This window comes from Calidris pugnax, unplaced genomic scaffold (genome assembly GCF_001431845.1).
Source record: "Calidris pugnax isolate Ruff unplaced genomic scaffold, ASM143184v1 scaffold111, whole genome shotgun sequence".
NCBI classification, from domain to species: domain Eukaryota; kingdom Metazoa; phylum Chordata; class Aves; order Charadriiformes; family Scolopacidae; genus Calidris; species Calidris pugnax.
The window spans coordinates 8,389,033-8,412,523 of NW_015090872.1; the positions used below are offsets into that span (position 1 = coordinate 8,389,033).

General features: G+C 44.5%; 1 protein-coding gene across 1 annotated transcript; it reads left to right on the top strand.

Annotated features, from left to right (window-relative positions):
- Positions 1-439: 439 nt before the first annotated feature.
- On the top strand, positions 440-22,131 carry MFI2 (antigen p97 (melanoma associated) identified by monoclonal antibodies 133.2 and 96.5). Its single transcript, XM_014945887.1, has 15 exons — positions 440-2,805; positions 4,612-4,766; positions 8,519-8,618; positions 9,982-10,164; positions 10,487-10,643; positions 11,508-11,575; positions 12,313-12,500; positions 12,686-12,866; positions 13,749-13,900; positions 14,263-14,359; positions 15,220-15,414; positions 16,450-16,606; positions 19,269-19,336; positions 19,440-19,627; positions 20,270-22,131. Exons 1-15 carry the CDS (start codon positions 2,760-2,762, stop codon positions 20,546-20,548), a joined length of 2,214 nt encoding a protein of 737 aa, XP_014801373.1. The 5' UTR covers positions 440-2,759; the 3' UTR covers positions 20,549-22,131.
- Positions 22,132-23,491: the final 1,360 nt, after the last annotated feature.

Genomic DNA, 23,491 nt, shown 5'->3' on the forward strand with positions numbered 1-23,491 from the left:
TAAGTTGCCAGTGTATGGCCCAAAATAATTTTTGTTTTTCTAGATTTGTGAAGTCAATATGCTGTCTTTGAGACTCCTGTCGGTGGAAGTACAAGGTGTATGAGATTGATGCAACTTGTGATAAATAATGTCATACATTTTTAAAGGACCTAAAGTGTACTCTTGTCTTTGAAGGTGACTGATTATCTGAAGTGTATAATGAGACATCTTAAAACAGACTAACTTTAATTAAAAGAAGTTAGTCAATGAAATAATTTAATAAAAAAAATTTCAGCGCTCAAATCTGCAAACCATAATAATATCTGAGATCTCTATATTTTATGCACTTTTTTTTTTTTACCTCTTTTTTTTAATCCATCAGGAAGAGTCCTGTTCAGCTGAGTAGATATGTGAGGACTTACTCTTCCATGTATTGAAGTGTCTGAATAACTTGCACAGAGCTTTTCTCCCAGGCGTTTGTCCTGTACTAGCCAGGTGTCACCAAGCACTGCACCAAGACTCAAGTCCACGCGGTTGTCATGTCAAAGCGAAAACAAGTCTTGGATCAAGAAAACCCAAAGGACTCTGGGGTATTTTCTTTGCATTTTTGGTTTGGCTTGTTTCAGATGTTGCCCTTGAGCCCTGCAGAAAAGTTGATTCTGCCAGCCATGATGCTTCTTGTTGACTTCTTTTATCTTGCCATTTTTAGGATTTTTGCATTAATTAGTGGTTTTTTGGATCTGTTCCAGTATCGGGTGCTGATACGTCTTTGATTCTTGGATACACACTTTCTGTATTTTAAAGATTAATTTTACAATAAATGTAGTTCTCTTAAAGCTTCCAATTTAAAAAAACTAGAGTAATTAGGAAATCCAAATGGTATCAAGCTGATGCATTACTTTTTCTGGCCCAGTGAAGGCACCGTGGGTTCTCTTCCCTGCCTGCTAACCCAGCTATTTGTAACTGCTGTGCAGAAACATGCTTGATGAAGTATTTGCTGCTCTCCGTTATTATTTTAAGTTATAGTATATTAATCATTTTCTTTGCGGGTATTTTTGCTAAATGGTGCTGAAAATTAGGTTATAAGGAATTCAGTAGCTCCTTAAAGCATAGATAGTCATAGAGTTATGAATAAAATAGGAAAATGAGCTAAATTATCATAAATTGTGCTTGTGTGATGGTTTAGAGGGGGATGCATTCAGAATAGGCCTCCTGTACTAAAAGGCTGCTCCTCTACCTTCTGAACCTTTCCCGCAGAGGATCAGAAGAACCACCAGAGAGGCCTGGTACCAAACTCACTTCTTATTAACCTTGCCCTTGCAGCCCTGAGCAACTGGTAGTAGGATTCTGCATCAGTCCTGCCTTCTCTATGTGTGTGTGAGCCTTGCTGCAAGCGCCGGAGGGTTTGAGAGGTGAATCTGGCCAGTGGGAAGGGCACAAAAGGGATTCAAGTAATGGATCCTTCCAGAAGCTTGGGAGGACTCCAGTGGTGCCAGGTCATCCTTCAGCACTTCAGACAACAAAGGGATGACTAATTCCAGGTGGTCTAGGCAGCCAAAAATCAGAGTTCGGCCACAAAGTTTTGTTTAAGAAGGTCTGGAGGGGTCATTATCTATTTCTTTTGAAGTTCTAAACTTAAAATAGCAATTATTTGACTTAAACTCAGGTGTTGTCTTACAGGTGCTGGTGGGTGTAGGTGTTAACACTAGCAGCCTGGCCAAACTGTACTCGAGTAGGTAGTAACCAACTCCTGAGAGCATCCCTGCACCGTTGCTGGAGGTACAGGCTGTCCAGAGGATGCACACAGTTGTGTCATTTGTGCGTGCTCGCAGTAGAAGATGGTAAAGACGTGTGTGTGGGTACTCGTGGTGGAACAGCTCTTCTGTTCCTGGGAGCTGGGTGCTGAGCTGAGAAATGGCAGTCAGCAAAGCCCCATTAAATGGCATTTATCTGAACAAAGTGTTACAGGCAGCTGCAGTTCATTGGCTGAAGAAAAATTAAGAAAAGGGCAGCACAAACGAGTGTTGCTCTGTGAGAGTTACTCAAAGTCACAGCAGCTTTTTATAGAGCTCTTTTACTCTGCTCTTGTCAGCAGAGTTTTTACTCTTTCTGGGAGAGAGAAGCCTTCCTGGGCCTTACCTAAAGACCTTAAAAAAAATCAAACTACTTCAGCTATTTCATACCACTTTCTATTAAATGTGAGGAGATTTCACTTAGCACACACTGTGCCACCTGGAGAGTGTACAAGCCTCACTCTTGGCAAAGCCTGCGTTTCTTGTTACGGGCTTTAGGGAATTCATGTCAATGCTGAGAATGTGGCAAAACCAGTGACCAGTCAGATAAAGCCTTTAGCTTGAATCTGCTTTTGCTTCCTGAGCCCCATCATGTAGTGAATACATACAACTCCTACTTAAAATGAGGGATTCTTTATGCAGCCCTGCCGTGCCCCTATGGGTCGGTGTGTAGCTGTTTATCTAAGTCTATAGGTGGTGCTAAAGCAGCAACAACCTCATTGGTGCCTCCAATATTTTGCAATTTCCTAGTCTGATGACTTTTTTTCCAAGTGTAGAGGCGGTGTGAAGAGAGGTAGGGTTTTTTTTCCTGTAGTCATTACCAGGTGACGTGTGCCAAGTTAAGCAAGATAAATCGTTGAACAAAGTGCACCTGCAGTTGAATGCTGCCAGTTTTCACCAAGGAGCAGGCTGGGCAGCACAGCTACAGAAGCCTCGATCTCTGGGAGTTCTGAAGGCTGGAAAAAGCACAAATCCCAAAATTTTACCATGAAGAGCTCCAGAAACGTCTTCTATCTTCTCTTCTTTCATGCTGGTAAGTGCCCTCCAAAACCTTCTGCTGTGGCATGGTCTCTTCAGGGTTGACTGCTATGAGGTGTGAGAGAGCAGAGGGAAACTGGAACCTTCTCAGAACCAATTTTGTGGCCAGGAAAAAAAGCGAGAATACAAAAAATAGAAAAGGAGTAGAAAAGGCTTTATTGATTACCATGGACGTGTCTTGACTTATTGGAGTCAAATATTGTATTTCCTCAGCACTGAATCTACTTTGTTTGGTTCAATGGTGTCTGCTTCTCACAAGTGTGAACAGTTCTATGATGCTTATTTTGTAAAAATAGAAATAACTGCCATTTATTCCACTTATAAGTTGGCTTTCTCCTGTCACTCCCAAGTTCTAATGGTGATTTAATTTCCATTTGCTTGTGTTTAGGAGAGGAAAAACCCAAACCACTTTATCAATGAAAACCTAAGTTCTTCCTCCTGCCCCAAGGAATTCATGGTGAAAATTTCACCCAGGCAGATGTTAAGTTTCAGTGAAGTGCCTTTTTGCCACGACCCTGTTGTCCCTGAACCATCTTGGTTCTCAGGATCCCTGCAGCTCAGGGGTGGGCAGTTGTTTCTCCCTCTGCTAGCACATGCTGCCACGAAGACTTCCCACAAGCTTTCCAACTCTGACTTCATGTTTGTTGACAGCAGCAGCGTTGGCTCCGAGTTGCAGTGGAGCAGCAAAGCCAACCTCTCTGTTCCAGCGTTCGGTGCAGAACAAGCTTCATGGCGTCATTGATCTGGTTTGCTCTGTGGCTGCTCGGTCAGACAATGTGCCTGGCTGCTGTTGAGCACCACTGCAGTAATTTTAACTCGCACAGTTCGACGTGCTATCTCAGCTGCGTGACAATGGTGGGGAAGCACAGGGCCAGTTAAGGTTTTTAGAAAACCACACGACAAATAACTTGCAGCAGACTTCAACTAAAAAATGAAATTGTAGAAAAGCAATGGAATGTGGTGCCCCCTGCTCACAGAAATGATCTGTGGCTCTTTATCAGCATAAACCCTACTTGTGTACGTGTTTTATGTCCAGCTGCACCGCTTGCACACGGTGACGTGTCCTTACAAAAGCAATGAAGTGTTTGTAGCTTTGGTGCTTAGGAGGGTTGTGGTTGGGGTGGCTGAAAGACACCTTTCTTCACTGATTAATGCAATCTCCACTACTAAACTTGAGTCTTTTCATTCATGGAACTGCCCTCCCCTTTTCATGGCTGTGGAAATTGCCTCTTATGAAAGAGTGTTTTGAAGAGACAAGTTTATTTTTCTAGTTTTCATAATAAGCCAGAGGGTAAGGCTCTTGGGCACCTAAGATTGCTTTGTTTTCATTCAGACCAAAAAAGGCTGGGGCAGGACTCCAGGTACTCTCTGGCGATGCTTGACAAAGAGTTGTCTTTAGATAGTGTCTTTGGTTTCGTAAGATATGATTTTAAATAATCATATTAATCACTTGACTCAAGAAAAGATAATGTGTTCTGCAAGGTTTAAAGAACAGCGTGGATGCCCTGACCTATTCCATTGCACCCATGTTTCTTATGCCAGAAGCAAATGCCATTGGGTTTCAGTATCTGAGTCCAAGCCTGTCCTGCTTCTAGTCCAAAAAACTTCGATAGCCATATTAATCTGAATGAAACTGGGAACTATCTCTAAAGACTCACTCTTGAGAGAGCCCTATTGTCTTTCTGTTTTGGGAGGAGGAACAGAATGAAAGGTTGGCTCTTCAGGAACCTCTAAGTGGTAAGCTCTGTTACAAAGGCACTGATGGGTTTTGTGACATTTTCTCTTGACGTTGTGTTTGCAGCTCTCGGCCTGGAACGCCTCCGCTGGTGCACTGTCTCCCAGCAAGAACTTTCCAAGTGTAATGACATGAGTAAGGCCTTTGCTGGGGCTGGCATCCTCCCCCCTCTGGAGTGTACAGCTGGAGGTTCAGCGGCCAACTGTACCCAGATGATCAAGGTGAGCTGTGAATGCCAGCAGTGTCATTCATTTCATTTCCCCATGTGTCTAATAACAATGCAGTGGCGACGCACGCAGCTCTGCGGGGAGTGTGGGCTGACCCAGGCAGCTGACTGTGCTTCCTGGCATAAAACATAGGGATATACAGATGAGCCTGAATGTTAGAATGTCCCTGTGTCATCAGTTTCGCTAGTCATATATGGCCAGTCATTAGGAACATAGCAAAGGTCTTAAATATTTCCCCCCAAATGCTAATCTTTGATTTGGGACTTGTGTCAGATTTATTTAGCAGATATTTAAGAAGGGATGGAGCTATAAGATGCAGACGGTGGTTAAAGCTGTGCTGCTGAGCCTATAAGTAGATTGTATTTCAATAAACTCTGGATCAAACTCCCATTTCAGGATCCCATCATGGAAATTGCTGTATATAGAGATGAGCTGAGCTGAGTGTGAAGCCAAATCAAATCTCCTGATATTGGAGTACAAGAGAGAGACAAAGCAGCAGCAAGTAGGGTGAGCGAAGGGCACACAAGTCCAGCTGGATTAATTCAGCTGCCCAGAGTGTGCCCAGTGTCCAAAAGGAGCACGGCTTTAGGGAAGGTTTTAAAGACTGTAAAAGTGTGGCTTTGCAAAATGATGTACGGAAAATTATTGCCTCCTTAGGAAGGGGTGAGAGGCAACAAGTGGATATTGGAGGAAATGTGGAAGCAGGTAATTGTGGTCATCCTCACTGGCAGAGTGTGGGGGAAGGGGAGGAGGACTGGCTGTGTTAATAAATAATATTCCCTGTGTCTCCTGTATAGACGTGCCCAGAAATCAGGGGTTTGCAGAGGAGATGCAGCCTGTCAAGGACAAAGGTTCAGAGCCAGGAAACGAGGCCCAGCAGAGTAGTTTGAAGGGAGATGAGGCAGGTGGTTGTGTGGCAAAAAAAAGGAACAAATTTCAGAAATCGGTGTCTTGTAATTTTTTGTCAACAGAAGCAGGTTTGTCTGACTGCTACTGGTACCACATTGGCTCTTGATAAATACTGTTCTTTCACAAGCGAATCAAGGCTGTAATGAAGAGTGTCAGGAACAGATAGCAATGCGTACGTGGGTCTTACCTCGGGGTTAGACAGGAAATGCTTTCTCATGTCAGATCTTCCTAAAACCGCTTGGCTGATGCTGCTGCATTCCACAGGGACCTGCTAGGCTCTGTAAAGCAGGTCATTAAAAGGGCTGATGAGTGTCTGCTTCTGCAACACGGTGCAGACAGAGTTGCATTTGTCAGCCATTGCAAGCAGCAGGCACCGATCTGAAGCCTTGGGTTCCTATCAAACCTGATTAGCTGAACTCAGAAACCTGCTGGTGGATAGCCGGAGCAAGGAGCTCTCTGATAAAACAGATCTTCAGTGTAAGGCTTCAGCCCAGGCTTTGTCCTTGAGACCTCTCTTTTCTTGTGCTAATAATCTACTAAATGTTTAAGCTGGGATGTTCTGTGCAGGAATGTGTGGAACCCCTGAGTCCACATCCACACTGAACTCTGCTCTTTGAGGCCAAAAAGGGAGTGGGAGGCAACGGCTGGAGAGGCAGATACGTTGTTTTATAATGCTACTTAACTTGGACTTAGTCCTGGGAATGTGTTAGCACATGGATAACATGAAAAAACATTTTTCTCTGAAGGTGTTTGAATGTTGAGAGATGTTCTAAATATTAAACTGGGAAACCTGACAGTGCTTAATGTGACCAGAGCTGGTTTTTAGCAGGTCTTTAAACACTTCTGTAGGTAATTCTCAAACATTGTGACACACAGAAATGAAGTTCCTCTGAAAATAATTAAAGGGTATTACCATTGCACATACCCTTATAAAAAAAATCATATGTGGAATAATCCCATGGTTTTGCCAGTGATTCCTACAAAAAAGGTACAATACCTGCACTGTTGCTGCTAAAGGCACCTCAGCAGTGAGTGCCTGCATTTAAAGGAGAGCTCCGTAGCCTCTAAACTACTTCCCGTTACATACAACAATAGGTGTTTTTTTTCTCTCTTGTTCTGTTGTTGATACACTGTTAGTTATACACAAGCTATTGATCGGAGGCTCTTCTGCTAAACAGAGCTCAGAGACTCAGCTTTCCAATCAGAAAAGTGCTGTCTCGCATGGAAATGTGTCCATGTCACACAGTCCCTGTCTTGTACAGCCCTTCCTGTTTTGTCTGCTCTGTTTCTGTCCATTACCAATTCCAGGGGATCATTTTGTTCTTCTGAGGGTAAGGTCCTTCTGACTCCCACCTCCTCTTCTTCCCTCTCACAGTCCTTTCTAAACAGGAGGCCATATTTGATTCGTAAACTGTCCTCTGCTCTGACTCTCACCGGTGGAATATCATACCTGGTTATTCCAGGAAGATTCTTGAAGGTGCAAGTATCTCCCAACCCCAGCTTTTCTCCAGGTTCCTTTGGAACTTTGTTCAGCTCACGTTCATGAGAAGCAGCTGTGAGGACATCTATTTTTTCAGCTAATTTATTAATATTATCTTTTTTCTCCCTTGAGACAAATAAGTAAAATATTTCAAATTACATGGCAACTTCAATTCTGATCTAAGTACCAACATCAGTATATTACCGATGTTCTGACCTGATCCCCTAAACATTTTCAAGCTTTTTCTATGGCTCAGCCTGTTGGAATTGCTGTGATGTTCTGGGCAGCACAGGCCCAGCCCTGCCCTAACTGATGCTCAGCAAACTGCCAAGGAAGGGGTGGGCTAAATGATCTCCTCCGGTGCCGAACCAGAGGTTAAGCAAACTGATAAAAAACTTGGAATGAGCTTAGAAATGCAAAACGTCAAGCTGTTGAGGGTTTTCTCAGCAGTATCTTATCTCAGTGCGAGATGCCCTCTCCTGGCTCCTGCTAGGTTCTGTCTCACAGAGCTGGGCTCAGCAGACAGAGGTGTGAGCACCTTCCAGAGGCCTTGCTGCCCTGTCCCGCGCTGCCCACAGCGCTCCTGCATCTGCAGCGGGACCCAGCCAGCTTGGTGTTACAGTCAGCTGCAAAGACATGGTATTTCCGTGCTGCCCTGGGAGCTCCTGTCCCGCGCTGCCCACAGCGCTCCTGCATCTGCAGCGGGACCCAGCCAGCTTGGTGTTACAGTCAGCTGCAAAGACATGGTATTGTTGGACACCTTCCCAGCAGTGGATGCCCCAGATTTGTGTTCCCCGACTTTGGACAGTCTTCTTAAAATGCTTTCCTCCTCCTCTGACCTGTCATCTGCTCCCTCTCCCCCAAAACGAGTGGCTGTTTGTCTGCTGAGGTACAAGCCAGTGTGCTTTAAGCTTTTGAGTGGCATTCAGATTTGGCTGCCCCAGAAGACATTACTTCAAACTATCTGTGTGTGATCTCAAAAATATAACCTTCAGGCTTTGGGGCACTAGCTATAGAGAGAAATGAAACTCCAAATTGACCGGCCTTAAGATTCATTTCAGATCTGCAGGATTCATTTCTAAGACTCCTTTGGACTATGAAGACCAGTGAGGCTATCACAGTCCAGGGCTGGTTTCTGCATTATTTCTGAAGGAAGGTGGTTTTGAAGTTCTAAAATTTGGCTTGGTAATTGTTCCTCAGAAATATGAGTGCCCATAAAATAACTTTTTGGAGAAAAGAAAGCTCACAAATGCAGATTAAGGGGTCTCTTCTCTTAAATTCATGGGTACTCTGCATATGGCTGTTGAAATACTGATAATTAAGCTTCAACATGTATCCTGCCCTTGTGTCTGCACAGGATGATTTGGCAGATGCGGTGACCCTGGATGGCCGTTTAATTTACCAGGCTGGAAAGGAGCTTGGTCTGAAACCTGTGGTTGGGGAAGTATATGATCAAGGTACAGTCTGACTAAATAACTTCTAGATTACTCAATGCGAGCTTTTGCTTATGCATTTTACTGTTTCCATTTTATTTTGGTGTCATCCTCTTGAAGCCTGTAAAGAGTAGGTAATGGTCTGGTTCCCTCGTGGATGTTCCCGCCTGTGGCAGAATGTGTGGGGAAAACAGGAGACTTGGGGCTGTGGCAGAGTCTGTCCTGACACCATTCGGTCAAAATAGCTCTTCCTGTAATAGGTTTGTTTTGTTGGGTTTTGTGGTTTTTTTGTTTGGTTGGGGTTTTTTTTGCTGTTTCACTGTTTACTGTCTTCTCTGTTCCATGCTTTGCAGATAAATTAATCAATTGCAAAGCATAAATTGTTATTAGGTTTATTCCTCAATTCCATAAATTAGAGTAATTAGATTTTATTTTTAATAGTGTATATGATTACCTGCTGGAAGAAAGAAAGTGTTAGATTCTGCTCCTTATCTGGGGGTCCTTAACCTTTGAGTCCCTTTCAAGACAGAGGCAATAATTCAGCAGTGACTTGTCACCCTGACTGAGGGCTTGGTATCAAGGTGTAGTTCAGAGCTTGCAGGTGTCCCCCACCACTATTGTGAGCTGGAGCTGGGTCTTGGTGTGATGTGGCCAAGGCATCCTCAGAAGGGCCTGTTGGGCTCAGCTCACAGGGACTTGGATCACCTGCAGCTGCCTCCCCCCACGCCCTCGTTAACCACATCATGACCTGGTGAGAGAACTGCACTTTGGTTTCTCAAAACCAAATGGGCTTCATGATCCAGAGGCTGGCTGTCTCCATTAGCCAGGTTATGAGCTCAAATCAGAGAAAGGTGAATGAGATGTAATGATTTCTGATTTAATTAAAAAGTCAGATTGAATGACCTTATGGTTAGTTCAGACCCTAAACTCTTGATTCTATGAGTTGTATCAAACTGTAAAACAAAGAGAATGAAATCAGCTGTGATGCTGCAGTCAGCTTGCTACACTGTGTCAAAATTAAGATCGAATTAGTAGACAACTGGGGAATAATTTTTTTTACTATTCATTATATTGGCTTCAATTCAATCCAAATATATTTAGAATCATAGAAAATTTCTTCTCGGAAGGAACCTCTGGATGTCTTTCATCCCATGTCCCTTTCAAAGCAGGGTGACTTTCAAAGTTAGAGCCGATTGCCTGTGGCCTTTAACTAAGACATTTCACACTGAGAAGGTAATGGAGGACACTCACAGTCAGTAGGTTCTCATCAAGGATGTGAAAAACATGACTTGCCTAGGGGAGCCACGAGATGCTACAGACCAGTGTGTCTGACTGTAATGCTGCTGCCAGGCTACATCATTTGCTTCTCTTTCTTCCAACACTTCAGAGATTGGAACTGCCTATTATGCCGTGGCTGTGGTAAAGAAGGGCTCCAACATCACCATCAACAGCTTGAAGGGCGTCAGCTCATGTCACACAGGCATCAACAGGACGGCGGGCTGGGACGTGCCGGTGGGATATCTAGTGGACAGCGGGCGCCTGGCAGCCATGGGCTGTGACCTTCCAAAAGGTGAGAGTCACAGGGCAGGGATCTGTTCCACAGCAACGCCTTTCCTCTGGCCTTGGGACCCCGTGTGTGGACAGAAACGTGTGGTTCTGAATGCCGGGTTGTGCCTTTGCTTTGGTGCTCCTTGTAGGATGGAATAGACCTAATGTGGGTCTGACGGAGACTGCAGGGGTGTTTTTTAAACTTGGAAGCTATCTTTTTAAGAACAAAGTGACTTGTCCCTTCTAAATGTTTTTCGAGATGTACTGTGTAGATGTTTTAAAATGAGATTGTAGGATCTTGTCTGTTCATTGCTAGAAATTTCTCGTTCTCATTTCCCGTTCAGCTGTGAGTGAGTATTTCAATGCAAGCTGTGTTCCTGGAGCAAATGGTGCCAACTATCCCAAATCCCTCTGTCAGCTCTGCAAAGGGGACTCGGCTGGGCAGAACAAATGTGAACGGAATTCCCAAGAGCAATACTATGACTACAGCGGTGCTTTCAGGTAAAAATTGTGGCTCTGTCATTATTTTATCACTCTGCCTTATCCATGGCCATTGTGTCCCCGCCTCGCTGACAGGAGACTGAAGCCAGAGAACTTCAGCTGATCTTGTTAGATCTGCTGTTGTGTTAGGACAACCATGCTTTTAACCTAGAGACTGAACAAAAGCAATTCTAAACCCACTATTTCAGGTATTAATACCTGAGTATTAAAAGCAAATGGATATTTAGTGCTTATAATGTGCAGGGAGGAAATCCCATTGCCGTTTGCTTTGTCCAGCAGCTGTTGGCACAAGTCTGAGTGCTGGTTTCAGCAGTCTGTGTCTTTCCCAGTAAAACCTGATGACATTTGGAGTCTGAGAGCTGAACTGCCACCCTGCTCAGCTATTGCGGTCACCCCACCTTGGTTGCACTGAATTAGCACGTTGCTCTGCCCTCCCTTTCTGCCCACCAATCTTTCCTTTATTTTCCTTCTTCCTGTCCGTGTGCTGGGTGGCAGCTCCCTGGCCCTGAGCAACAGCATTGACCGAGCAAGGGCAGAATTTGCTCATGTGAAGCACTTGCTCCTCTCTGCGTATTCCCTGAAGGATTGTGCAACTCCCTTAGACAGAGAACTCTTTCCTGGTCAAAGAAGGTCACGGTGTTTGTCTCAGGCAGCGCTGAACATGTTGTTCGTGGTCACCAAATGACAGCCATAGTTTAGTTCATGCTCCAACGGCCACTAGTCTCTGCCTTGAGCAAAACTCTCAGCGTGAGGAAATAGGTCAGTGGCTGATGGAACAGAGCATCCAGCCTCTGGCTGTCAGCAGTGCCAGCGCCTGGGAGCTGGGCTTTGTAACATCCTTCTGCCTGGGTTTGTGTTCATTAGGTGTTTGGCTGAAGGTGCTGGAAAAGTCGCTTTTGTGAAGCACAGCACAGTGCCTGAAAACACTGATGGTGAGTAATCCAGAAGCTTGTTGAATAGTGTCTGCAAGGTCTGAAGTACGGTGTCTGCACTGGCAGCGGAACGTCAAATGCTTGATTTCTTTTGAATTGAGGAATCAGTAGAAAAATGCTCTAATAGTGAAAACAAATGTACCCACAGATGTATATACCATTTGATCTTTTTTTTTTTTTTTTTTTTTAAATGCTTGACAGTTTCAGTAAAGATTTGAGGTGGAATCTCAAGCTGCTTCTGGGAAGAGAGCTTAAAGAGCACTGAACTCTTAGTTTCGTACAGACTTGGGCTGTTACATTGCTCACATCTACCCAAGGATTTCAGCAGAGACTGGCAGAGAGTTAACAAGATGTGGTCTGCCCTGTCTGGCACTTTGTGAGAACTACATCAACATAACATTATTGAATATCATGGGCCTGTCAGATCATCATTTACAGCGAAAAAAACCAAAAAATGTTGCATGTGCTTCTGGGCTTGGGGGTGCTCTTGCTGCAGCTGCAGCCCCCAGTGTGCAGTTCAGTGCGGCCTTGCAAGAGTTAAGCTGGTTGTTGTCTTATTGGAGATACAAGACTAAAGGACCACGTAGATGCATGGGATACATTGTGCAGTCAGGAAGAGTTCAAAGATGCTCAAGAGATGTTTTCTGCTCTGCGTGGGGTGCTTAGAGCAGGTGTGGAGCTAGAGTCATCAGCCCCACCTGATGCCTGTTCCATGAGCATGTTCTGTCTGGTTTCAGGAAGAAGTCTTTTTTCGTGGGCCCGGAAGCTTCGCTCCCAGAACTTTGAGCTCCTGTGCCGTGACGGCAGCACAGCTGATGTGACAGAGTGGAGAACCTGCCACCTGGCCCGAATCCCGGCTCGGGCTGTGGTTGTGCGGCCAGACACAGATGGGACAGTTGTCTTCCAGCTCCTGAACCAGGGACAAGTAGGACATCATTTTTTCATCAGTGTGTGGCATTTCAGAGGGGTTCTCCCCTCCGCCTGGCTGAGCTGAAGGCAGGACATCCAGGCACCTCCAGCTCTGTGGGGTTTGAAGGCGTATAGGATGTCACACATCCTAGGTGGAGTGATGTGTGACAGGTGGTCTTTTTCCTTTCTTTAACATTACAGCAAAGATTTAACGGGGTAGACACCAAGTTTCAGATGTTTGACTCTGCAGCCTACACTGGCCAGAATCTCCTGTTCAGAGACGCCACCACAGAGCTCGTTGCAATCACAGCTCAGAATTACCAGGCCTGGCTGGGTGATGAGTATCTTCACGCCATGCAAGCTCTGAGCTGCAACCCCAACAGTAAGTTGTCTTTAGATTGCTGTTCATAACCGAGAACAAAGATAGCTGATAACAGAAACCATCTTTATTTTCCTTTCTTTTCTTCTGACTCTTGGGGGGGGTTATGGCAAGATGTCAGTCTAATCTTTGAGCGTGGAGATAGATCACTTTTTGACCTAGAAACAGTATCACATCGCAGAATATTTTCCTGTGCAAACTGGCCCACTTTGTATTATAAGATGCAGGCATTTTCTACCCTGTCTGGTGTATGAGAGACATTACTCTGGTAAGCTCCTACTGCTGCCTGGTACTGCATTTCTTACCTGCTAACAAGGGGAAACGGTAGTGTGTGAAATCCTGAAGTGGTCTATAAAGAATGGATGAATGGGTTTCTAGCAAAGAATTTCCTCCAGAAACTGAAGGAACCCTGAGTTGCTCTTTATTTTGAAATATCATGGTCTTTTATAGTGTTGGAAGAATGTAGGAATGACTTGATGTGCGTTCTGGCAAAGTCAGAAACAGAAGTTGTAAGGATTCCTGCCTTAAGAATCTTAATCGTGGCAGCTGAGCCTCCGAGATGTGCTCTGTGCTGTGGCACAGGGTGGTCAGTGACTGCCAGGTGTGAGGAAACCTGTGTTCAGCGTGTGTTTTGCTGTGCTCAGCTAAGACATTATGGCTGCACGTAACAACTGGCAATTGTAGGAGCTGCTGTTTCTTCACCCTGGATAGGTTTGCAGCGTGGGCACACAGCTGGTCTGGGGAACTCTGTGGTTTCCTCATCATGTGTGAGTCTGAGATGGAGAGAAGCACAGAAGTAAACATTTTTCACAACATTTATGGTACATACGTGACAGTGGCCAAAGTGTATCCCTCCTTGTCTGTTTGCTTTCCAATTTTATGCAGCGTTGCCAGAAAGCCTGAACTGGTGCGTTGTATCCACTGAGGAGATTTGGAAATGTGGTGAAATGGCCGTTGCCTTTAGGAAAAAGAATTTGAAACCAGCAATTCAGTGTATGTCAGCCAAGACAAAGGAGCAGTGCATGGAGCTGATCCAGGTAGGCTGCTACAATCCTTGGGCAATAAACCAGATTAACACAAGCTGCTCTCTGCTGAGCAGGCAGAATCAGAGATATGCATGCTGAATACTGGATTTCAAGGAGGTGGTCATGTGGTTCGGATGGCCCTGAACCCTGATGATCCTCAGTTATGACGAGGGCAGTCTGAGATCTCCTGTCTTAGTTTCACTGATGATGCTTTATGCAGGTTTAGGGTGTTTGCTTTCACAGCATATTGCCCTTTTGCTGTCAGACTTGCCCTTTGAGATGCAACAGGTATGATGCTGGAGGTGTCATCGTTGTAGCAGGGAAGGCGTCTGCTGTTTTTCCACAGAAATCCTAAATTTCATTTTATTTTTCAGAGAAAGGAAATTGATGCTGTGGTTCTGGGTGGAGCTGATATTTACACAGCTGGGAAGACATACGGCCTTGTACCAGCTGCTGGAGAAAGTTACTCTGGTAAGAGGTCAGGAAACGTAAATATAGACCTTATTTTTCCAGGTTGTTTGAAAACAGGTCTGAAAGCACAGCCCATGTTCCCTAGCCCTGCTGGGAAAGCTGTTTTCAAAGGAAATGAGGATTATTATCCTCACGTCATGGACAGAGGAGGAAATAAGTATGGGATGGGTTCCTACAGTGAGTTTGTGGTAACTTTTATCTGTCCTGCTGCGGGTCCAGGTTAAGACTTTGGCAGTTTTGAGTCTTGTACCTTTTTATTTGTCTTTTCAATTCCACAAAAAATATTTACAATGGAAAAAAACAGTGTTTACAAAATCAAAATATTTTTAGCATAAGCAAAAATACAGAAATTACACAGTAAATCCTATTTAGAAACAAATTCTTCCTGTCAATGTGGCTGCTTCAGAGTTATTGATGAAAAGAGGACTTGTGGCAGAATTTCAATATGCTGCAAAACTCATGGAAATTTTAATACAGGTTTGAGTTTTCACATAAAAATAACTTCCTAAAGCACTTCTGATACATCAGTAATGACCCAAATGTCGTTTTTCAGAAGGACAGATTTATAAGAGCTGGTGTTAGCAAGAACACGTTCATGTTGATCTCTAGATGGTTGGGTTCAGGTGCAGAGCAGAGCCAGTACGGGCTGGAAGGGAATGCAACGCTGTGGGGTAGAAGTGAAGAATGATGACACGTACATTCCTACTTCCTGACCAGCTGACTGTTGGGGCAATTGAACTTGGCACCATTTGAGTGTAATGGATCTGTAGATGATTATTAAGCACTGGGAACGCTTAAGGGAAGTTTTAATGTGGGGTTTTTTTGTTGGTTTTTTTTTTAATTGTTTTTTGTTCTGCAAGCTGATGACACCAGCAACGCGTACTATGCTGTGGTATTAGTGAAAAGAAATTCCTCCAATGCATTCACCATCAGTGACCTGAAGGGGAAGAAGTCCTGCCACACAGGACTGGGGAGAAACGCTGGGTGGAATATCCCCATTGGTATGCTCATTAAGAGGGGCATTATTAAGACCAGAGGCTGTGATATTCCTCAAGGTAAGACAACGGTACTACATATCAAAAATACAGTAACAGTCTCAATATAAGCTTTAATCGGGGAAGTAATTTTGCTATTAAGCTTATCTGTTTGTGTTGTTTTTGTCATGTGATTTGACATTTTGAGTTTGCCCCAGAGCAGACTAATGGAGGGGTCGTACTGAGAATGTGACATCTAACGCAAAAGTATTACTTGCTTTTATCACAAGATCGTTGGCTGATTTAGGTTGGAAGGGACCTTTGGTGGTCATCCTGTCCAACCAATTACTCAGAGCAGGTCCAGTTATATCAGATTGTCCAGGGCCATGTCCAGGCAGATTTTTTTTTTACAGTTTTCAGCCTGCCAGCCCCCAGCCTTTTATGGTCTTACTCCATCCTAAAAGCAGATTCTGCATTTGTCTTTGTTGAACTTTGAGGTTCCCATCAGCCTGTTCTCCAGTCTGTCCAGATTCGTCTCAATGGAAGCCTTGGCTTCGATGTATCAAATTACAAAATTTTATTTCAATTTTCAGAAATGCATCTGAAGTGCATTGCTTTTTGTATTTAATCAACTTCAAGCTTTTCATATGGTCTTGAAAATCCTGCTCTCACACCTGTCTCAGCTCTTTCTTGATCCAAGTCAGGTATCAATAATTGGATAGTCACAGAAACTCACCGTCTATACAGGTGTATCCACTTTAGGTGGTACCTCCACTGGGATGTCATTGCAGTAACTGTATACCCATCCTGAATTTTATTCGGTGATGGAGCAATGTAGCACAAGCAGCAAAGAATCTATGACCATAGGGCTCCAGATTTGAGTTTTGTCTGCCTGTTTCCTATCTCCCAGGGAGCCCTTAGGTTTCATTACATAACCAACTTTGGAAATATTTTAAAAGTTGTAGTTTGTGAATTCCGGTAAGGAAGCTGTAAGTCGTGTTTCTAGTGTTCTACTGAAATCTGCATTGGTTCTAACTTCATGACAGTTCATTACTTCTTTCTTGTGAAGAGCTCACACTTTTCACTCATTATATTGCTTTGTCTGTCTTTCCCCAGCGGTGAGCGAGTTCTTCTCTGCCAGCTGCGTGCCTTCAGCTAAGCAGGACAATTACCCGGCAAAACTCTGCCAACTGTGTATTGGAGATAACAGTGGAAACCATAAATGCAGCGCAAGTAGCCTGGAGCGTTACTACAGCTACAGTGGAGCCTTCAGGTAATTAATACATATGGTTGTTATTTAGTCTGTCACCTTGTCAAAATGCAAGGAGGAACTATTTTCCATCACAGCCAGCAGAAAGTGTTTATTGTTGCTACAGTTAGATGGCATGTGCCATAAATGAATGTCCTGGTTTGAGGACAAGACACGACAATGAAGTGGGACGTGTGTCCCCAGATGTCTTCAGCAACACAGGTATGTCATAAGGCATTACGTTAGATAATGGCAAAGCCTTTTGCCAGCTCCATGGCCTGCAGCCAGCCAGCCCAACAGCCAAGTCCATGTCTCTGTTTACAGAGCAATGGGCACCCACCTAGTGAGGACCACGTGGGTTGTCATCGGTCTCCAGTCTTGCTTTAATCTCTGTGACAGGCTGTCTGCCACTCTGAATGGTCGGGTTATCCATAAAGAGCTTTAGCAGGGAAGCAGGCAAGTAGTAGCCAGAATCTGGCTGCTCTGAGCCCATGCTGCCAGTGGTAGGCTAGTGAGGGGGAGTCAGGAGTGGTCTTCGCTACCCTTACTCATTGGTGGCTGTACGTGACTGTAGGTTTCTGAGCAGCACAAACAATTACGGCCAATGTTCAAATATGAAATCCTCTTCAAAACAAGATTTGTTAAAGGTGCAGCAGGAAAATACATAAAATGGAATAAATACTTTGTGTAACAGCAGATGTCTACTTACGGGGCCGTACCCAAAGACTACAAAACTCTTAGATATGGAAGTGGCATTTCCTATTCCTGACCTTCACCTCTGAAGGCAACAGTGCACCTAACGAGCTGGCAGTGACCGGTCTTTTTCCTTCAGGGGAGGAGACTTCAACAGCAAAATATTGGAGTGCTAGACTTTGGTAACTACTTTTAGCAAATCTATTTAGTTGTGCCCAGCTGCTCTGCTGTGGTACGTGCCTTGCAGGCAAACTCCAGATCCTCTGCTGCACTCCCGAGATTAACAGAGCTGAACCGCCACCAAATGAATAAGCAGCAAATGCAAATGCTGTGATGGGCTGTATGAGCCTTGGTCATATTTAAACCTGTGCCTTTGCTAATAGTGTCCATACAGCCCAAGCTTTATATGGAGAACAGTACCTTTTTTTTTTTTTTTTTTTTTTAGTAGAGAAGACATTTAATTCATTGAGTGATGTGGAAAGTTTTAGGTATTTAGAAGGTTAGGATTTAGGTGAAAAATGGAGAGTCACAATGTTCTGGAAGGTAGGGATGGGTCTGGCTGTGATAGTTAGGTGATCCTCTCTGAAAGGAGAATGAGTTATGGCTGGTGACTGACATGGGCTTAAAATGCAGCCTCAGATTTCCAGATTCCAAAAAATCTTTTGGGAACAGCCTTTTCTGACAGGGAATGCACTGAACAGCACCTGCTGAGTTGTCTGTGCTCTGCATGACAGTGTCAGACACGTGGTGATAAGAACTTTGATAAAAACTGCTCATGTTCAACCAGGTACACATAAAATACGTGTGGTTTAGGTATCTGTCAGCAATAATAATTTTCCCTCACATTTTGTACTACATCAACCATGCTCAGGTACAGTTTTACATCTCTTGATTGGTGGGTTTAGTGACCCTGGTTTAGGAAGTGCTTCTTGAAAACACTTGTGGGATAAACTGCAAGGTACCACCACTAAAATCTGTTGCCCACAGATCCTCTGCCAGCACACGCTACCCAAGTACCTGGGGAGTTAGAACTCTTTTTTGGCTCAGCAGCTTGCTGATTTGAGGTTGATTTTCTTGATGTATTACTTGCTGTCTGAAGCAAGGGCCACGTATTTCTTCTGTCTGCTGAATTCATATTTCAGGCCTAGCAAAAATCTCCTATCAGTCTGTGGGGCCTGTCGCATCGTGTGTTAGACACCACCACAGTGTAACACGGGAAACAGCACGAGCTGGTAAAGGTGCGTTCTTCTGCACCATCTCCCAGAAACCCTCGAATGGGCACCACACTCGTAGGAGGGGAGGAGATTTTTAGGTGCCCTTGGCACGTTGGGCTGCTGCCGCTTCAGAAAATTAGTGGACACTGAACTTATTTCCTGACCGGTACCGTTAGAAACCGCAGTTAGATGAGCTGGGTATCTGCAGCGTGCCAGGGCTGTGAAACCAGCGTCTGTGCGAGCACCAAGGTCACTCTACCTTGGAAAGAAAAGAGGAAATAAAGTGTACATGTGAGTGTGCACATGGCACATATGCAGATGCTGATAAACTCTTGGGTTTTGCACTCAAATTATTTTATTCAAAAATGTCATAATGACATGTAATTTGTACATGATTGAAAAAGGAATGAAAGTGACTGTTTGCAGATGGGGAATACTGCATCGAGTAGCACACAATGTATCTTCTCTTTCTTTGTTCATCTAATATTGGCCTTTTCTGTTGTTTCTCACACTGTTTTAAATCAAAATGTTCTCCACTATTCCTATCTTAAAATTCTTAATTCGGAATATTTTTTTAATACTTTGCAAATATGTTGGTTTTCTCTCCTTTCAAGATGCTTCATTTCTCTGTTTTTGCTGATTACCTCAGGGTCCAGTGCATTTCTTTGCAGAAATGTATGTAAGAAAAATTGAATTGTAAAACTGTCAGTTATTAGGAAAAAAAAAGTGGGTCGCATAAAGATGCTTTGAATTGAATTTTTATCTCTTATTTCCTAAAGGTGCCTGGCACAGGACTCTGGGGATGTGGCCTTTGTGAAGCATTCAACAGTGTTTGAGAACACAGATGGTACTTAATTTTACATATCTCTTTATTATAATTCAGTTATTTTTCTAGAAACTCTTTTCTCTAAAGCATTCAATGAGTGACAATGACCAGTTTCTTTTTTCAGGTAAGAATACTGAGAGTTGGGCCCAAAACTTGAAGTCCAGTGATTTCCAGTTACTGTGTCTAAATGGTGCCCGTGCTGAAGTCGACCAGTTTGCTGAGTGTCACCTGGCTCGAGTGCCAGCTCAGGCTGTTATGGTTCACCCCAATACCAGCGTCTTTGCCCTGTATGGACTGCTGGACAAAGCCCAGGTACTAATAATCCACTTGCGCTATGGGGAGTTGTGTATGGTCTAATGCAGACCAAGGATAAAGACAACAGGACCATGCTGCCATACTGTGTCCCCTGTGTCACATGCACCAGGCAGACCCCTGTTGCTGGAGTGGGATGGAGAAGGTAAAATACAGCCCATGTAATTCTCCTACTGAAACCCCCCTGGTGCACAAGGGATTTCAACTTTTTGCCCAGCCACTGGTTTCAATACCAATTATCCTGGAGCTTAAGGTATTCCCCCAAACTGCATGACTTGGAAGTCTACAAGAAATAGAGTACATGCTAATGCTTTTCCATCCTGGAGTTTTCCTAGGAATGCAAGGTCACTGGGTGTATTTAGGCTGCAGTCACATACATGGTAAACCATCTAGGCAGACCATGTGTGGCTGCCTCGGCTAGGTCCCTGTTCATACTGAAGTTAACACATCACAAATGTGTTCTTGTAATTGCCAGTGGCAGAAATCTGTATCTGATCTACTGGAGCGTCAAAAACCAAACACATAATAGAGATTCTGTAATTGTGTTTTAACTTTTCATCTACAAAACAGTTTCTATTGTCTTTCACATTATATGAGAGGAACTAATCTTGCAAAATACTGAAAATTTTGTGTTGTTTTCAGGCCTACTTTGGAAATAGCAGCAATGAAAATGGATTCAAAATGTTTGATTCTTCAACTTTTCAAGGAAAAGACTTGATCTTCAAGGATTCTGCTGTGGAGATTGTGCCAGTAGAGGAGAGGAGGACGTACGCAGAATGGCTGGGGAGTGAATATATCGAGTCCCTTGAAGGGATGCAAACACCAGAGTGCGCTGGGGCAGGGAATCAGATAAGACAATACCTGCTCATGACAACTGTCATTCCCCTTCTTACTTTATGTCAGATACAAGCCTTGGACTAGCAGGGCCCAACTGGCAACTTCCACCTCTTCTTCAGATCACCACCTCTGCCCTACCACCTCTTCTTCAGATCAGCTGCTGTTTGGATAACGTCTTGTGCTCACATTTGAATGCCTCTTCCTGACTCTTTGCAGGGCAAGTGCTAACAGCCCCTCTCGTCAGGGGTGTGGGGTGGGGCTGGAAGCTGCCCCTGTCTGTGGGGATGGGGTGGAATTTGGGGCAGAAGCCAGCAATACAGTGTCATCATGATTTACAAGATCAGTCCAAAACTGGAGCATCTTTGCCATCATTGCTGATGTTGAACTACCCTGGGCTGGAGGAATCCCAGGTGCTGTTAGTTGGATACTGGGTTTCTGACCTGTAGAAGAATTTCTGCATCAAAAATCTTGTCTAGTGAATCCTCTGGCCTTCTGGCTGGTTACATTCAGGCTCCTCCATACCTGCTTATCCCATCCTACCCTGCTGCTGGCAACAGTTTCTCCTGAGCTCTGCTGCCAGAAGAAGTAAGTGCACAGAGCACAGACAGGCTGTGGACAGAGAGATGACTTGCAGTCCAGAATTCAGCTTCTGCCACGGTCAAGGTCCTCCACCTTCTAGTAGAAGAAAGGAGGGAGAATCTCTGAAGTCACTAGTTAGCCAGAAGAAACTTGAAGGCCAGAGAGACTTGAAGGGACTACCTGTTAGCAGAGAGAGAATCAAGCCAAATGTGTGCATCCACTGAGCTTCTTGACTTTCCACAACCAGTGCTCTCACTGCTTGAGATGTCTGCCCTGTTGCAGCTGTCCTCCTACATGGGGTTACCTGAGTGCCTGTGCATGAAACTTCTATTTGCTGTTAGTGAAACAAAGCAGTTGACTTCTGATTAACTGTTTGTAGACCTACTGGCTTGTAGAATACTGTTTTTATTTTTAACTCTGGCTGCAATAACAACAGATGTTGCTGTGATGCTGGCAGGCAGCCTCCTCCTGACTGCAGCTACCACCTCATGATTCTGGGATAAAAAGATATTCAACATTAAAAAAAAAGGTAAAGCTAGATAATGATAATAATAATAATGTAAATAAATGAAAACTAACAAATAAACACAAGAAGTAATTACAACTTATCCAGACTTTGGCTGATAGCTAAACTACATAGTGTTAATTTCCCCGGAAAGTGCAAAACTAAGTCCTTGCATCTCTTATCCCACTTCCCATCTTTTCTTACCCATTTAATTTCCTCCAAGGTTACCTGGGTTTAAGAGAGAAAGAGACAAAATATGGCCTTTGGCTATTTAATATTAGATTTTAGAGCTATGTCTGCAGCAGCATCCCAAACCACAGTTACAGAGGATTGAAGTCCTTGGGTGTGAGCTCTGCTCATGTCAGCCAGGGACCCATGGCACCTCTGGCCATTTAGTTGAAGCCTCTGAGCCATGGTTTTCTGTGTGTATACCTTTGAATATGCTGTGTTAAATTTTACCTGTCAAATACATAGCTGATGTATTAGATACTCCACGTGTCTGGTGTGTGTGTTTCTGCCACATTCAGATCCTTTCTAGCTTGCAGAGTGGCTTTTAAAATAAAATATATAGCTAGATCTCCAAGTCCTTTTGTGAGGCTCTTGCTGTCCTAGTTGCCTCCCTGTTATCAGGCGTTGCTCCAGTCCTTAGAGGGCCCCTGCAGGAGCCTACCTGTGCTGGGGTTCCTTGCAGTGCTGGTAGAAATGTTTGGATTACTGGCCTCCCTTCTTTCATGGAAAGATTGTGTTTGTAGGCAGGAATTGCATAGTAATTTTCCTCGTGCAGTAGATTATCTTTGTGAATACAACGCTACAGAAAAGCAGTTTAAAAAAAATTATTTTCAGCTTTGCTCAGTGCAGTGAGGAAGGGGCAGCAATGACGTTTCCCGGCACACGGGCTGTGAACCGTCGTCACCAGCGAGAAGGCAGGATGGAGGCTGCCACCCACCGGCACTGCCTGCCGCTCGCCCCATCCCTGCGCCGCTCCTGGGTTTCGGTGGATTATGAAATAACTACAATTGAAGGTGCATCGAACCCGCCTGCTGAGCTCTGCCCAGGGGCTGCGCATGCGCGACGGGCTGCGGCGCCCGGGCCGGCGGTGGCGCGCCCCCTGGCGGGGCCGGGGAGGGTGCCGGTGCCCGGTTGGGCGGCGGGGCCGGTGCCGGTGGCGCCATGTGGGTCCGGGGGCTGTGGGCGCTGCTGGCCGCGCTGCGGGCCGGCTGGGGCCTGCTGAATAATAATAATGTAAATAAATGAAAACTAACAAATAAACACAAGAAGTAATTACAACTTATCCAGACTTTGGCTGATAGCTAAACTACATAGTGTTAATTTCCCCGGAAAGTGCAAAACTAAGTCCTTGCATCTCTTATCCCACTTCCCATCTTTTCTTACCCATTTAATTTCCTCCAAGGTTACCTGGGTTTAAGAGAGAAAGAGACAAAATATGGCCTTTGGCTATTTAATATTAGATTTTAGAGCTATGTCTGCAGCAGCATCCCAAACCACAGTTACAGAGGATTGAAGTCCTTGGGTGTGAGCTCTGCTCATGTCAGCCAGGGACCCATGGCACCTCTGGCCATTTAGTTGAAGCCTCTGAGCCATGGTTTTCTGTGTGTATACCTTTGAATATGCTGTGTTAAATTTTACCTGTCAAATACATAGCTGATGTATTAGATACTCCACGTGTCTGGTGTGTGTGTTTCTGCCACATTCAGATCCTTTCTAGCTTGCAGAGTGGCTTTTAAAATAAAATATATAGCTAGATCTCCAAGTCCTTTTGTGAGGCTCTTGCTGTCCTAGTTGCCTCCCTGTTATCAGGCGTTGCTCCAGTCCTTAGAGGGCCCCTGCAGGAGCCTACCTGTGCTGGGGTTCCTTGCAGTGCTGGTAGAAATGTTTGGATTACTGGCCTCCCTTCTTTCATGGAAAGATTGTGTTTGTAGGCA

Excerpts from the sequence above, each read along its gene's own strand:
- MFI2 (XM_014945887.1), top strand. The coding sequence starts at position 2,760 with ATGAAGAGCTCCAGAAACGTCTTCTATCTTCTCTTCTTTCATGCTG. Across the intron at positions 12,867-13,748 it reads TCTGAGCTGCAACCCCAACA|CGTTGCCAGAAAGCCTGAAC; the intron begins GTAAGTTGTCTT and ends AATTTTATGCAG. Across the intron at positions 13,901-14,262 it reads AGTGCATGGAGCTGATCCAG|AGAAAGGAAATTGATGCTGT; the intron begins GTAGGCTGCTAC and ends TTTATTTTTCAG.